Source organism: Lissotriton vulgaris, chromosome 8, assembly GCF_964263255.1.
Source record: "Lissotriton vulgaris chromosome 8, aLisVul1.2, whole genome shotgun sequence".
NCBI classification, from domain to species: domain Eukaryota; kingdom Metazoa; phylum Chordata; class Amphibia; order Caudata; family Salamandridae; genus Lissotriton; species Lissotriton vulgaris.
In genome coordinates, this window is record NC_141696.1 from 686,605,620 (window position 1) to 686,622,127 (window position 16,508).

General features: G+C 47.0%; 1 protein-coding gene across 1 annotated transcript in view; it reads right to left on the reverse strand.

The window, feature by feature from the left end:
• SMS (spermine synthase) overlaps positions 1-16,508 on the reverse strand; it is a 706,719-nt gene that overhangs the window by 103,956 nt on the left and 586,255 nt on the right. The window contains exon 9 of the mRNA XM_086934550.1: positions 5,743-5,822. Within this exon, the coding sequence (XP_086790676.1) occupies positions 5,743-5,822 (80 nt within the window). The remainder of the gene's footprint in view (positions 1-5,742; positions 5,823-16,508) is intronic.

Genomic DNA, 16,508 nt, shown 5'->3' on the forward strand with positions numbered 1-16,508 from the left:
GCTCTTTCAGGGGCGAGGTCTTGTACAAATATGCCGAACAAAAGGGGAGGCTCCTGGTGTATCGGATGCGGCTTGGGGGTATTGCCTTCACGGTTGGCTCCGTTTACAGCCCGAATGATCACCAGGATCGTTTCCTGGAATCAGTGTTGGTGGATGTCACTGCCTCGCCCGACCGCCATGTTGTCTTGGGAGGAGACCTGAACATTGTCTTCGACTCGGCTATGGATAGATCTGCCCAGCGCTCTCCACAGACAGGGGAGCTTTCCCGCGTAGTGCAAGATCGGATCGCAGAGATGGATTTGCATGACCTCTGGCGCGCTATGCACCCCACCGACAGGGACAATTCCTATTTCTCTCACGCGCACCGCACTTATTCGCGGTTAGACTACCTCCTGGTGAGTGGTCCGCTACGCACAGCCGCCACGACGGCGGACATTGGGGTCCTGTCCCTGTCAGATCATGCACCGGTTTCCGGTGTCTTTGCGTGGCCGGCGGCCTCCCCCTCCAGAGGGTTATGGCGGCTCCGGGATACTCTTCTGCATAAGAAGTCGGTCGTGAAGCGAGTGGAGGAGATCATTCAGGACTATCTAGTCCACAATGGCAACTCCGACACATCCCAAGCGACACAGTGGGCGGCCTTGAAGGCGGTCCTCAGGGGGGAATTTATCTCCATTTCCTCGGCCGAGAACAGGGAGCGGCAGTGCAAGAGGGACGAACTGACTGTGCAGGTCAGGGAGCTTGAGCAGGTTCACCGTCGAACGGGGGCTCCTCGAGTTTGGAGGCAGCTGAAAGCGGCGAGGAAACTCCTTTCTGCGCTAGACCTAGATCGAGCGGAATACGCGGCGTTGCGCCTGAAGCATGCCTTTTACACGGGCGGGGACAAATGCGGTAAGCTCCTGGCCCATCGGCTCAGGGCTGCGCAGCAACGCAATGTGGTGAAGGAGCTCGTGGGTGCAGACGGAGTTTCTGTTTCCGGTGACGCGGAGGTAGCGGACTCCTTTCGTAGCTTCTATGAGGAGTTGTATGCCGCAGAACCCTCCTCGCCGGGGGACGCTGAGGATTATCTGGAGTCTGTGACCCTCCCGGTGCTTGAGCCCGCCCAGGCGGACCACCTAGAAAGAGACATCCATGTGGAGGAGGTCATCTCCGCTATAGCGCGATTGAAACATGGTAAAGCCCCGGGCCCGGATGGCTATACGGCCTTGTTCTACAAGACCTTCTGTTCTACAGTGGCGCCTATCCTAGCTCGCCTGTTCAACTCCTTCTCCGAACCGGGGGCTATCCCGCCGGACCTCCTTTCCGCGACTGTGTCGGTCATTCCGAAACCCGGGAGCGGATGTTACTGTCGGTCGATGCGGAGAAGGCCTTTGATAGAGTTCATTGGCCGTACCTTGAGCTGGTTCTCCGGAAACTGGGAATCGGCGAGAAGTTCCGCACCATGGTCTTCAATTGCTATAAAAGACCGTCAGCATCGGTTCGGGTCAATGGGCACAGCTCGAGTAGTTTTGTCATTGAGCGCGGCACGAGACAGGGCTGCCCCCTCTCGCCGCTTTTGTTCGCTCTCTATATGGAGCCGTTTGCCCAGAGGATACGCGATAATCCAGACGCTATTGGGGTTAAGATGGGTCAGTATACACATGCTGTTAGCCTTTATGCGGACGATGTCCTGTTGACCTTGGATGACCCCAGGAGGTCCCTCCCTGCTTGCGTCCAGGAATTGGACGCCTTTGCACGCGTGGCCGGTTTTAAAATGAATATGACCAAATCGGCTGCCCTGGACTTGTCGCTTGCCGCGGACACCAGGAGAGACCTTCAGCGTCTTTTCCCCATGCAGTGGTCTTCATCCACGGTGCCATACCTGGGGATCCTGCTGGCGCCCTCGCTGCCTGAAATGGTCAAGGCAAATTACTCTTCCCTTAGTAAGAAGATTAAGGAGGAACTCGGCCGATGGAACAAGGGCCTGCTCTCGTGGTTGGGCCGTATCGCAGCGGTGAAGATGACGGTGCTGCCTCAGATCTTGTACCTTTTTCGAGCTCTACCTCTCCAGCCCCCTGTGGGTTGGATACAGCAGGCGCAGGCTGACATCTCCCGCTTCGTGTGGCAAGGCCGCAAGCCTCGGATGAAGAGAGTTCTCTCCACACTTGCTCCGGAGGTGGGAGGTCTTGGTATCCCGGATCTCCGGAAGTATTTTCAGGCGGCGCAACTCAGATATTTGGTGGAATGGAGCAGGTGGGAATCTGACAAGCATTGGCTCTTTCAGGATCAGGCGGTAGCGGGACGTACCCTTCAGGAGGTTCCGTTCTTACGGCGCGCGCACCGCCCGGTTAACCTCTACGCCTCTTTTGTCACCCGGGTTCCCCTGCGGGTGTGGGACGCGGTTTGTGAGCTTCGCGAGCTGACTACCTTCCCATCACCGTTTACGCCCATAGTTGGTAACCCGGACATTACTCCGGGCTTAGAACCGGGAGCTTTTACCCACTGGGTTAGTGCGGGTTGCAGGGCACTTTTTCAGATTTACGGGCCGGAGGGCGTGCTTCCTTTCCAGCACCTTCAACAGGAATTTGGTTTGACGGAGGTGGACAGATTGCGCTACATGCAGGTCCGCCACTGGGCTCTCCAACCCCAGGTGCGCGACGTCGCAGCCCGTCAAATCACTCCTTACGAGCGATGGCTAGTGACTCGGACCTCGGATGCCAAGCTTATTTCCGATCTATATAAATTTCTTCAACCCCCGCCGTTTCATTTCCATAATCCGGGGAGGGAGCGCTGGCATAGAGAGTTGGGCAGGACCCTGAGACACAAGGAGTGGGACAAGTTCGCATATCGGGCGAGGCACTCTGCATACCACACTGGGCTGACGGAGACTTTTACTAAGGTGTCCACCTACTGGTATTACACCCCGGAGAGGCTCTATGAGATGCACAAGCTCACCGATAAGGGGTGCTGGCGGGGCTGCGGGCAAGAGGGTACTCTATCACACATTCTTTGGGATTGCCCGGTACTGAATGCTTACTGGACGGAGGTCTTGGATGAGGTGGATAGACACTGAGATTGAACTGCCGCGCTTCCCGGCGTATGTCTTGCTAGGCCTCCCCAACGACTTAATGTACCCGCTGAAGTTCCGCAGGGGTAGGCAGATTGCTATTACGCTAGGCTCGGCGGTCCAAAATATCCTTGTCCACTGGCGCACCTCCACGACCCCCTCCATCACTGGTTGGTTGCATAGACTCTGGCAGGTGCTGGGTATGGAGAAGATGTCGCTTACAGTGGCTGGAAATGTAGATCAGTTCGAGGAGCTCTGGCACCCCTTCCTGGCACTGCTGTCCACAGAATTTAGGGAGCTCACATGTCCGAGGTACCTGCGCCTTCTTAGGCTTACGCCACCGGCGGCCCCGGCGGATTAGGAGGGATGGGGCTGGAGGGCTTAGGGGTTGGGGGTAGGCTGTTCGGGGCGGATGTTTCTTATTAAGGGCTATTGGACGGGGATGTTGGGGTATTATTTCCTTTTTTCTTCCTTTATGGGGGCGGGGGGTTTGGAGGGACTGCGTTGTGTTCGACTGTGTTGCAGGAAGCTACTTGCTCTTAGCTTTGGTGGGGGGGTCGGGGAATATAGGAGGGTTGTGCGCACTACCTTACAGCTGATGCTTTCCCTTCCCCTCCTGGATCACCGACCTCCCCCCCTTTCGACTAGAACTGCTGCGACAAGTCTCTTTTTTCTTCTCATTGTACTGTATGTAACCTTGACCTCCACTTCCCTTCCCCATGTTCCTTTTGTTATAATAATAAAAAATGCTTTAAACCTAAAAAAGCACACTAGTTTGAAATGTGTCGAAACGTGCAGAAAGAGTCTAACTTTTCTACAATTACCTAAGGAGTGTGAATAATAAACATGTTGACATAAATATATCCTTTTCTTTGCACTGTATCGCTAGACAAAACAGAACACAAGAAACAAAAGCCACATTCCGTTTTAGTTCTTTTAAACAGCTGCTTTAAGGATAACCTGTCACCTGACCTGCCTTTCCCCTCGGCTTCTGGCTCTTGCAGCAGGCACTGTGACAACAAAGCCAAACTCTAACAAGCTATTACAGTTGTGCGGCGATGTCATTTCTTTATTATCGGTGACTGGGTGCATCACAAGTCGCCTATTATAAGGGAATTAGAGACAGGCTTTAATACAGGGATTGCTGAATCCCATGTATTATATCCTTATAACATATGGTAGAAGAATTTGACCCATACATAATACTTGTAAGTGTGCAATACCAGTATTAAAATCTTTCTCTAAATTCCTTATTCGCTATTACAGTTGAGTAGTAATGTCACCTATAATAAGAAAATTGCATACTGCTCAATTATATTGACTTGTTATAGTTGTGATGTGACATCATAATGCCGGATGCATGCAGCCAAAGTGAAAGGTAGGTCAGTGAGCACCACTGGAGCTTAAACAACCTGTTTAAACAATGACAAATTAAACTCCCTTTTCGTTTTTAAGACCTATTCTTCTGCAATGAACAGAGATCAGCAGAAAGGAGAGGTTTATGGTAAGTTGTTAATGTTATGCCCATATTTCATTACATGAAAGAAACACTCTGCATGTTACTAATCATACTTAACTACAGGCCCTTTTTAATCTGATCTGCATTAAACCGATTCTAATAAGGTCTGAAACAAATTAATAACTGCTTTTTGGTGCGTTTAATTTCACACTACAAATGTAGCTTTTATTCTCAAAATCTGCAACCATACTATCACTTAAAAAGGAAGGAGCAAAACCTCAAGGAATTGAGGTTTGTGGGAAGAGTGATGGAATGATGGTGGATTTAAGAGGTTTGTGCGAAGAACGAAGGAATAAAATACCCTATCATCTATGTTAAAAGTATTATTGCAAGTCACCTCAGAATGTCATAACCTTATAAAGGACCAAGTAAAGGAACTCAGCCTTCAGCTACAATCATCCATATGGTGATTGAACTCCTCAGTGGCTTGCAACTTCCTTATAATGTACGGCAGGGGTGCTATACCACATAGATATTGCCTGGGTTATTATATGTACACTATTGCTCTACCACAAGCGCTTTTAGAAACTGAACAGAATGTTAATTACACCAATATTTGTCAAAAACTAACTAGAACCTTGGTGGTGTTTTGAAGGTGACGCATGACGAAGGCAGACTATATATATATATATATATATATATATATATATATATATATATATATATATATATATATATATATATATATATATATATATATATATATATATATATATATATATATATATATATATATGGATGTACGAGCAGGCTGATACGTTAACTAATTTTGTAATTATGATTATGCCCTCTTTTCTGAGAGCACAACTGTATTCACTCTTACTGTAACTATTTTTAACAAAGTAACTTATTTCATAATATGATCCATTTTTTTTAAGAATTAAGTTTATCTGCTGTCGAAGATTCCCTGAACTCTTAACACCCCCAATAGGAACGGTCCTTCAGATCGCGATAAATAAGAAATGGGAGCAAAGACATAGTTTCGTTTCAGAGCTGCCGTAAAACACATCTTTAGGACGAGACTGGGTACGTTATTTGTCGAATTTGCTCTAGAAATCCAAGACCTTGCCTCTTTACCGTACAATGTTGTTGTTTTTTTTGGGAATGGGCCCGGTTTAATCATTTTGTTTTCGTCATCTAAGGCATGAAAAGGAAAGCAAAGTATAAGGTGATACTGTACCTGAGTGAAATATTTTCCATCCTGCTTTAGAACTTTCATCGAAAGGTCAAGAATTAGGCTCAAAAATTCCCAGGTAGAATCTGAAATGAAACCGAATATAAAAGTTGTACATCGGGTAGTTCAACATATATAAGGAGATAAAGGAAGATAAAACACAAAAAAGGCACGTTCGAAAAAAGATTTAACAACAAAGCAAATAATAGCAAGTCTTTGAATATTATAGCAATAATAAACGTTTTATAGAGCACTACCACTGTGTAGTTGCCTGCCACATGCTATATGTACACTTGGTCACATTTAATGGCACACTTCAAGGGTGAGGAACACTCATCTCAACTATAATGCGCGATTCAGGGCTCAGTAATGAAATCCGAACAGGCTCAATAGAAGCAGCAGTGATTTGGAAACTACTTGGCTAGTACGAACTACAGGGTGTAGACTTAAAACATGAACGCTGTCAGAAGAGCTAAGTAGTATCCGCAAAAGAGTTTCATATACTTCGACTCGTGGGACGTGTTACATTTAGGCACTTCAGCGCTTCGAAGCTTCTATCCACGGAACCTCCTCTCTACACTCCGCCTACTACACATCCCCAGCCATTCCCCATCCATGTCTGACCTCGTAAGCTAGTATCCACTCACCGATCACGAAGCCAGGGCGATCCAGATGGGTCTAGGGTGACCAACCGTCCGTAAATTTCACGGACAGTCCGTAAATTGGACCTCTTGTCCGTTGTCCGTGAGAGTCCTTTTAACGGACGCCATTTGTCCGTAATTCTGGCCTTGCAGGGAGCAGCACTGCTCCCTGCGAGAAGCCTCTGCCCCCTGATGGGGCGCCTCGAACTCTTCCTCGAGGATAAGAGCAGCCCACCCCGCCCATTGTCATTCTGTCTGCGGCTGATTGCCCCATACAGAATGACAATGGGCCAGTTTAACTAAGCTGTTACAACCTTCTCTTTTAGTTGTCCTTTTGCCCCCATTGGTCTGCCCTGGTCTATTACGGTCATTAGGCACATGCTGTGAAGACTGCCCTGGAGCAATCTGTTAAAGCCCAGTGTTTCGCAAAAGTTGACTCAGGCTTGCCAGGGCGGCAGGAGCAGCGCTGATCAAATAATTTGACAAACCTTGCTCCCGCACAATTGGTGCCTGCTGCAGATTCCCCAGGTCACCCACGTTCAGATTTGCCTCCAACACGCTTTCTCGATCCCAAAACGGCAGTTCTTTCCTTTGTAGATTATGCGCTCATGTTTTTAGCTTTAATAACTTTATAATCAACTGAAACCACCTTAAGCCTGATGTGATCTGTGGCCTCATGGTTACTTTTTAAGAGATGTTAATTCATACTTCCCTGTCCCTCCAAACTGTTCCGCACTTTCGATCTGTAAGCAGTGGACCCCGTGCTCACCAGTTTCAATACACAGATGCTTTATAATTACCCCGTGCTCACCAGTTTCAATACACAGATGCTTTATAATTAATCTATCAATGGCTCGTAGTTAAGAAAACCCTGATGACGGATGCTCCCTAACTTTCTTGAAGTGTATTGTCTAAAAAGGCAATTGGAAGCTTTGGGGAGAAGTTGGTGCTTTTGCGGGATGCTGTGGTTGGTAAACACCTTTGTTGGACTTGGCTGTCTCTTGCGCGTTAAATGATGCGTTAGTTTTAGGTTTGGCCCAACTCATGCTTTCTCAAAAGTTTATCATAAACATGAATTTATACATAGTGAGTGAAACCATAGTGGCTCTGTCTCTTCACAGCAAGTGACAAATCATATGTGCACAACAGCCCAAAAAGGGGTGCCCTTCAGTGACTGGGCTTTGCACCTGGGCTGCTAGGCAACACCTTTATTTTACTTTTTAATATGTTTGCTATTTTTTCCACATTGCTTATGCTTGCAGAAGAAATAAATAACATTAGAACATTGGAATGTGGAGCATACATGAGTGAAAGGGAGGTTGGAGAGCTGGAAGAAAGAATGGATGGATGGATGGATGAGTGAAAAGTTGATGGATTAGTAAGTGGAAGGATGGATGGGTGGGTGAAAGGGTAAATGGTTGGATGGATGAGCAAATGGATGGATGGGTAGACAAGTGGATGCATGAGCGAGTGAAAGGGAGAATAGAAAAAAGGACGGATAGATGAGTGAAAGGGTGGATGGATGAGAGAAAGGATGGATGGCTGAAAGGGTAAATGGGTGGATGGGTGAGTGAGTGGATGGATGAGTGAAAGGTTGGCTTGGATGAAAGGGTAAATGGCTGGATGGATGAGCGGATGGATGGGTGGAAAAGTGGATGGATGAGTGAAAGGATATATTGGGTGAAAGGATGGATGATGGATGGATGAGTGAAAGGGTGGATGGAGGGATGGATGAGTGAAATGATGGATGGAGGGATGGATGAGTGAAATGATGGATGGAAGGATAGATGATGGATAAGTTTGCAAATGTTTGAAAATGTTTGGATATGGATGGGCACACAGATGGAAGGACAGAATGAATGGTGAAAGACTGAATTATGGATGAAAGAACTAATAGATGACAGAATGTAAATTTGAAATGGTGGATATCAGGAGTTAGATGGAAGGATGAATGGCTATATCCTTGGACAAGAGAGCTCTTCTGGGGAGGGCTGTGATGACTTATTTGCTTTCTTGGTGCCATAGGAGCTTTAGTTCAAAGTGGGAGGTATTTTAATTTTCTGGCTACTCCCTTGCTTATATGTTACTATTCAGTATTTGCTCTGTGCTTATGTGTGGGATCCATACATCATGCATACAACATTTTGAGTGACACAACTGCTACTTGAATGTTACACTAATAATTGTAAATGTTTGCATGTTTTGTTTTAGGTTTTAGGGAAAGCCTCATAGTGCCATGAGCTGTGCTTGAGATGTATATTGTGCTTGTAGCAAAAGGCAAAGCGTCAAAAATAAACAATGTAATAGTGTATCCACAGTGCCTTCTTTGAGAAAGCTGCAGGGAAAAGCACCTTTGTGACTTTGTCAGCTAGTGCAACTCTCTGGAAGCCTACATAAGCAAAGTCAAATTCCATATTTTATTTTCCACTTGCTTAAACACCCATAATGGGTTCCCTATAGCGGGTTCATCACAGCAATCCTCCCTTTAGTTGGCCTATGCGTGCCGCATTACATCTCACAATGGCACTCAGATATGAGATGCTAGTAACAGAGACTATCCAGGCAGATCTTCCTGACCACTTCTCTCACCAAACATGCCTGCTCAGGACCATGAGTTGTAAACAAACTATCGGACAGGACAACCCAGTGCAGTAACCATATAAATAGATTGCTATCATATGAAGTACAACAAAAAAACAGCACAGTTGCTCAAAGCTGCACGCATAACGAAAAACCATAAAGTGCACGATTGTCTCAACCTAATCTAAACTTATTTTGACTTGTACTTAAATGGTTGTCTATTTACTCACTTTTATACTATTGTGCAACTTCCTCTGATGTGTCTCTAAAACTTACCTTTTGTCCCGAAGTTTTGTCCTGAATAATGACCTTGTGTCCTGAATTTTTGTCCTGAATTTTGACCCTTTGTCCTGAATTTTTACACTTACCGTCCTGAATTTGCACCCATGCCAGTTGGTCACCCTAGATGGGTCTCCTCGTGGGGGCAGAAAATGGGCCCCGTTTAAAGACACTAAAAACAAATAAATGAAGAGGGCAACCGAGAGAGGTGTTTCGAGCACAGGGACACCGTACTGATTTCAGAGGACACTTAACTGCCCCGGGGACAGAAATCTGGCAGCTAAAAATGGCTGCCCGATTTCAAGTCCGCAGTGAGTCGACCACGATGTTCAATCGCGGTTAATAACAGAGTCCTTATCTCTGACCACTGGGATGAGTAAATTCATGGAGATCAAGTTCTAATTACTAGCTGCAAGTTGCTGTTCTCGAATAGTATAATGCATCTTCGTCTATTTCAATGGCTCTCGTGCACCATTAGGCGCCCTTCGTCTCCATCTAAGTGCTGGGGACCACCCCAGACATGATATCAAAAAGCCATAAAGCTCAACACTGGCTCGTCAGTTTACAGCCCCCCCCCCCCCCGAGCATTTAGAGGCAGAGGAAATAGCAGTAGTCAACAGTGGTAGCAGGTGTAGTGAACATGGCCATTCCTCAGAACGTGAAGGTGGTTGGGTTTGGTGGAGAACCTGCAGATATACACAGTGTACATCAGAAAGAGCTTTACCGAAGGGGAGTTACTTCTACTTCTGATGTATACTTCCACTTTTAGAATAGATACAATAGCAATACATTTCCCAGGCGGTGAACCTGAAGGAATGCTCACTCCAGAAAGGCTGGAGCACGGAACAAGAGATACCACCATCTTTTCACACTTTCAAATTAAAGTAATGATGGAAATGGCAATAATGCTTGGCAAATGCGAGGGGAACAACGCCACACACTGAGGAGGTGTGTGGCATATTTATGCAATAGGCACCAGCTTAGGAGGATGTCAAAAAGATGCTATTGCTCTGATGCAGTGAATCCGGATACCTTCTGAAGGGTCCTCCATTACAAATTTTGATGCCGAGTGCAATAAAACAGGGCAAGCTCCTTTTCCGAATGTTGACCTCCTTACTGCCCACATAACGACAAATAGCTGGCCATCAGATCGAGACTTCATAGTCATGTCGACATAGTAGCTGATCAGTCCACGAAGGTCCAGACTTGGCACAACCTCCGAAGACTCAATGAATCAACGGTATTGGAAGAAATGCATTGCACAATGTGAAATTTCACATCAGAAGAAACAGCCCTCAAAGGCTCGCTGCCACAGAAACCGGAGGGCATACACAGGGGAAATGCACTGTCTTGTGCGAGACGAAGAGATCCACTATGGGAGCGCCTCAAAGGGCAATGATGTTCTTTTTTTAATTCAAACTTATTTTTTTTATTGTTTTGCAGTCAAGGCATAAGTAAAACAGGATACAGAATAGAGTGCAAGGCGCTTGCACACTACAAGATTAGAGAAAACATCGGGGGAAAATACATTTTGAGCCAGATGAAGATTGTCATCCAAACAATGAACAAAACCGTTGCATAAGTTCTATGGGCAAAGTAGCCCAGCCATAGAGGCCTAACGATCTGGAGAGAAGGCATACATTCGTAGCGGTTTAATCAGGCAGATATAGGCCTAATGGCAAGTCAGCTTTGTATTACGTTGAGGCGATTATACTTGCAAGCATGTTAATGAGGTAGTAATTGTAAAGTAGATTCTAGATTATACATCGTAAAATAGTTATAATTGTAAAAAGAGAAGGTTACGTGTGCAAGAGCGTGAGAAGAAGAAACATGAGAGGGGGTAGGGGTTTGGAGGGGGGGGAGAGGCAGGAGACATCCCTTGGGCTGTTGTTACCACTGTGTGTGATACAGAAGTAGCAGGTCTGCCAGGCACAGCATTGGTGTATGAGATATTTGTATTTATGGGGGGTCAACTTTCCAGAGAAAAAGATCAAGCGAGGTCCAGGGGCAGCGTGAGGCCTTGATGATGTGAGCTTTTTTGTATATGATATTGTTGGGCCCTTTGGTGGAGCATAAAGTGCAATGGTGTTCTTTACCACTTCCTGGTGGAGATGCCACTATTCGTCAGCAAGATGACACTAACCCAGGTTGTCTGCTCTTGTATTCACCAGGTCAGGGAAATGGTTGGTCACCAGCCAGATCGTGGGCCTAAGCCTATGACCAAAGTCTTGGTGCTTCCCGGCAGAAAAGCACCGAGCCTACACTATCTCTGCTTGTTCACATACCATGTCACCATTATGTTGTCTGTCAAGATATGAACATAACAATGGCCATGTGAGAGCAGATCGGCTGTTTGCCCTAAGCGAAATGCCCATAGTACGAACAAGTTGATATGATATCCGTCTTCCTCTGGAGACCAAAGTCTCTGATTTCCAAGCCCTCTATTTGGGCACCCCACCCAGATGTGCAGGCATCTGTCACCGCTGTGGCCACTGCTGGTTGTGGGCAAAAGGATTTCACACTGGAAAGATTCTCCTCTATCTAGTGACCACTACTGAAGATCTGTAATGGTGTTGTGTGTGTGTGGGGGGGCCATGATGATGTTTTTCAGAATGCCCCCAGGTTGAAACCACTGCAGGCCGATGCAGCACTGGAGATTCCTCGTGTGCCAGCATGTGAGTGATCAGCAAAATGCTGTGTCATTACATCCAGCAGGAGGAGAGCCATTAAGGCTGGAATCTGAACCCCTTCCCATAACATCATAATCTATTCCGAATGTCCTGAATCCTCCGGGGATGCATGAAAGCTCTCAGAATTGTTGTATCCAGTTATTCCCCTATGAACAGGAAGCCATTTGACGGAGAAGTCCAAGTCCAACAGCATGGATGCTGTGGCATTCAAGTGGTCCAACGCCTGCTGCAACAAGACCATTAGCAACTAATCATCCAGGTATGGTAATACTGCAATTCCTGATCTGCGCACATGTCCCACAACAAGTGTCGTTACCTTTGTGAAGACCCTGATAGGCTAGGTGTCTGTGCCACAGGACTTAGCTGATGTTAATCTATACCAACACCTGGCTAGCAACTTGTCTGTGCACACAGATTGGGCCTAGAGTGGTCTGCTGCCTAGTCACTTGTACATAAGAAGTACCTGTGGGCAGCCTATATTTGTAAGGCATACCTGATAGCGAGAGTATGAGAAGCAAGACAATACGAGTGTCACAGGAAGACAACGTGTAGGAGGAGTGTATTAAGAGGAACAAACTAGAGATTTACAGTGAGAGTGAGTGAGCATGGATGCGTTAGTGTGAAAGAGCGAGATTCAGGAAGTGAGTATGTTTGTGGTAGGCAGGCACAGATTTAAACAAGCATTTGCAATGCAATAGGTCTCGCATTTACGCGAGTTTGAGCTATTGGCATTGTAAATGAAATTGCCTTTTATTTTTGTATGCTTTTTAAAACGTAAATAAAAGGCATTGTCATTTATACTTTATCGGCAGATTTCTCCCTTTATGAGTTTCTCTTATCTTCCTTTGTCTTTGTTATCCCGAGCACAGTGATATGCAATTTCAAACTTCGATCCCAACAATGACCTCTGCCTCCAGTGATTTGCTCTTTCCGTATTAATATATTCAAATACAGGATTAGTCACATTAGGTCACAAAAATAGTGGAAATATGCATTTCTTTACTCAATAAATATATCTTTCTGTCAAATACAGTTTTATTAATTTTATGAATCCTAATATCCTCTCCATTAGAGACTGCATCGTTTGCATTAAGCAATTGTTTAAGTTAGCCCATTGTGTTCAAAGTGTTCTCTTCCCTTTTCAACTATGTAGTTGATCTTAATAATAATTTCTGTTTAAATTAGGTATTAGCCCCACCAAGTGGCCCTGTGTTTTTGGTCTTTTTTAAAAAAGGAAGTTATCATCGATCCCTTTGTAAAGAATGGAATGATATACATCATCGCAAATGTATGTTAATTGACATGTTTGTACTCAGAACTGAGACCACAATACATCATTTGTGATCAGTCTAAACTATGAGTTTCTTATTGAGAAATTATTTGTAAATGTTCTCTATGACAATCAACTGTACCTATACTAATAATGTATCTTATATGACCGACTGTTCTTTTGCTTAGCTAAGTACTGCACTAACCTTGTACATATATCGGTCTATTATATGACGTTAAGTGACTAATTTTTATGTCTGGACCTCTCTGGTAGATTAAGAGTTGTTACGAATTCTGTTTTGTGTAACAAGCAAATAGATATACAGTTAGGTATATATAGTAAGTATGTAAAAGAATATATGCACTGTTATATATAACATTCTTTCCTATAATATTCCTTCCAGAGTTTCATCAACGACTCCTGAAGAAGGCAGTTCTTCTACTGCCGAAACGCGCGTCGAGTCCACTTAATAATCTTTCAATAATTGCAACTGTCATTTTAGAATTTTTTGTGTATAATCGTTACAATCAGTCGTGATCTACACTGTTACTATGATGTATTTGTTTTTTAATGAATGTGTTTGATGTATTTTTTTCAAGATTTGTATATGTCACTATTTTACTGTATCATATAGTTTGACTTATATTTTTGAGTCTCTATATGATTTTTATCTATGTTTAATTAAATATATATATTTTTTAATATACACATTAGTTTTCGACAATTCTTTTTCTCCACTGGTCCTAGCCTTTATGGTCACTTATTCTGTGGATGGCCTAGGATTTTGTACTCACATTGGTTCTTACCCTGCCCTAGGAATCTGTATATTATTGATACCCAGGGGGTCCTTGTTTTCTCTCAACTATTGTCATTTATAATGCCAATAGCTTAAACTCCTGTAAATGCGAGTCCTATTGCATTGCAAGTGCTTGTGTGTTCCGCGTAATTAGTTTGCATTCCTCTGAAGATTCCGTCACAGCAGCAGGGCTAATTATTCCAACAGTATGACACCGTGGGCAAGCCGCAAGCAGATATCTGTGTACTGTGCAGCCCCTGTTCGGCCTCATGATTGTCGGAGCTTATCATAGTTATTGTAGAGAGCCACACGGGCTCTCCCATACAATGTTGCCAGCACTCCACGCATGCCCCGGGGCGGGCACGCACCGGGGTGTAAATAAAGAAGGCGGAAGACCCCTCGGGGTCTTTCCGGCTAACCCTATAACTGGTGTCTGTGTCTGTGTTACGAGCTGCCCAGCGAACACGTGTCAGGCGCTGACCTGACCTCTTACACTGGCGACGAGGCCGGTCGACGCACACGCGTGCCTAGCTGCCCCTATCCAGGGTAATACGGCGTGCCTGTTTCCTGCTGCGGTGCCCAACCGCTTGCACTCCGGCACCCGACTCCGGCTTAGAGGCCCACCCACGAGTCTCCCCGTCGGGAGCGCCTTCCGCTGGCGGAACTCGCCGGGGTGATCGGTTCGAAGCCTTGTAGCTCCAGGAAGGTGCGGGTGAGTCTGCCCCTTGTGCCCCCGCCCGCGCATTTGACGCGCGACTCACCTTTCACCCAAGGCGCGAGGGAAACGGCTGCGCGGAGGCCTGCAGAAGTCAGCACCTGTCCTAAGCCGAAGGGTAGGGGCGACGCGCAGCACGAGGCAGCAGAGCCACACGCAGAACCTGGAAGGCCCCAGGTTCGCCACCCCAATCAGCGAGAAGGCAGCGAGGATAGTGGCAGGAAGAAGACGCTTCCCCAGACCCTCACTGCGTCAACAAGTAATGGCAAGGCCAAGAGTCTGCACGTTCACCCCTGGTCCCAGCGTCATTGGCAACAAGCATTAGCAAACGCAAGGGTGTTCATAGACAGTCCTGGCCCCCAGACACACAGCGACCCAGGACACCGCTAGATTATCCGCGCGGGGAAAGCACAGAGGGAAAGGATCAGCCTCGAACGTCCCTGCCAGACCAACAAGCACTGGCCAACCCAACTGTCTGGGCAAGAAAGCATAGCACGCCGTGACCACACAGGCAAGCACGAAAAAACCAGCAAATAGCCTGAAGCATGTCCAACACAGCACCGGGAGCAGGCCAAGCCGGGGCAGGGCAGAATCCACTGGTGGTGGTCGCCCCGCCACCCGTGGTAGCCGCACCGCCACCACCAGGCCAAAACCAGGCCGGGGCCATCGCGCCAATGCCGCAGAGCCACATGCACTCGGGCGCATCGCCAATTCCACCGTTCAGTGAGGCGGCGGACTCTGCAACAGCAGCTCCGAGATGGAAGGCGTGGGTCGGAAGTCTAAACCTTTATTTCAAGGGTACCCGGAAGACCGATGGAACATTCAAGAGGTCGCTTCTCATCCTGTACGGGGGTCCAGAGATCTACGATCTGTTCGAAACACTTCCCAACACCGGACCAGAGCACGACTACGACGCCGCGGTCGCTGCACTCGACGCCCACTTTGACCCCCAACTCAACAACGACTTCGAAAAATTCAAAAGAGCGTGGCAAACCGAATCTGAATCAATGGACATGTTCTATGCCCGGCTACGCCGGCTGGCAAAAACCTGCCCGTTCACCAACCCGAGAGAAGAAATCCGAGATCAGATTATTGTAGGTTGCCACTCGAAACTATTGAGAAAGCTTATTCTCCGACAGCCCGGCATCTCGCTAGACGAGATACTGATCCTGGCCAGGTCACACGAGCGGTCAGACGCCAGGGCGGAAGAGATGGAGGTCGCTCTACGAACACCGGTGGCCACACCGACTAGGACCAGGACGACGCCGATCAAGGAGGAGAAGGTCGACGCAATTCAAAGAAGACCCCAGGCAGCCCGCCTACGGCCCCCACCCCCCGAAGGAGCCAGTGCGGGTACTGTGGCGAAGACCACCCAGCGACGGGGACGTGTGGGGCGAAAGGAAAGACATGCTTGAAATGTGGTCGACTAAACCATTTCGCGGCAGTATGCCGAGGAGGAAAGTACAGACCAGCAGGTCAGAGGCCCAGGACGGTGACGCAACGAGTTCGGCAGTTGTCACTGGACCAAGAACCGCCTCCACCAGACAGTCAAGCAAAAGGGAGGCGATCCCGATATGAAGATGACGAGGACGATGAGGTGTATGTCATCTCATACGTCAGCAGAGCGTCGACCAAGAGAAGACCACCGCCCATGTGCTCCGTCTCCATAGAAGGTACCGAGATAGAAGCGCTTATAGACACGGGGGCCTCAGTAAATGTAATGGACTCTGCCCAATACGACAAGATGTCTCCCAAGCCTCCTCTTGCACCGTCAAACGCAAGGATTTATACCTACGGTGGC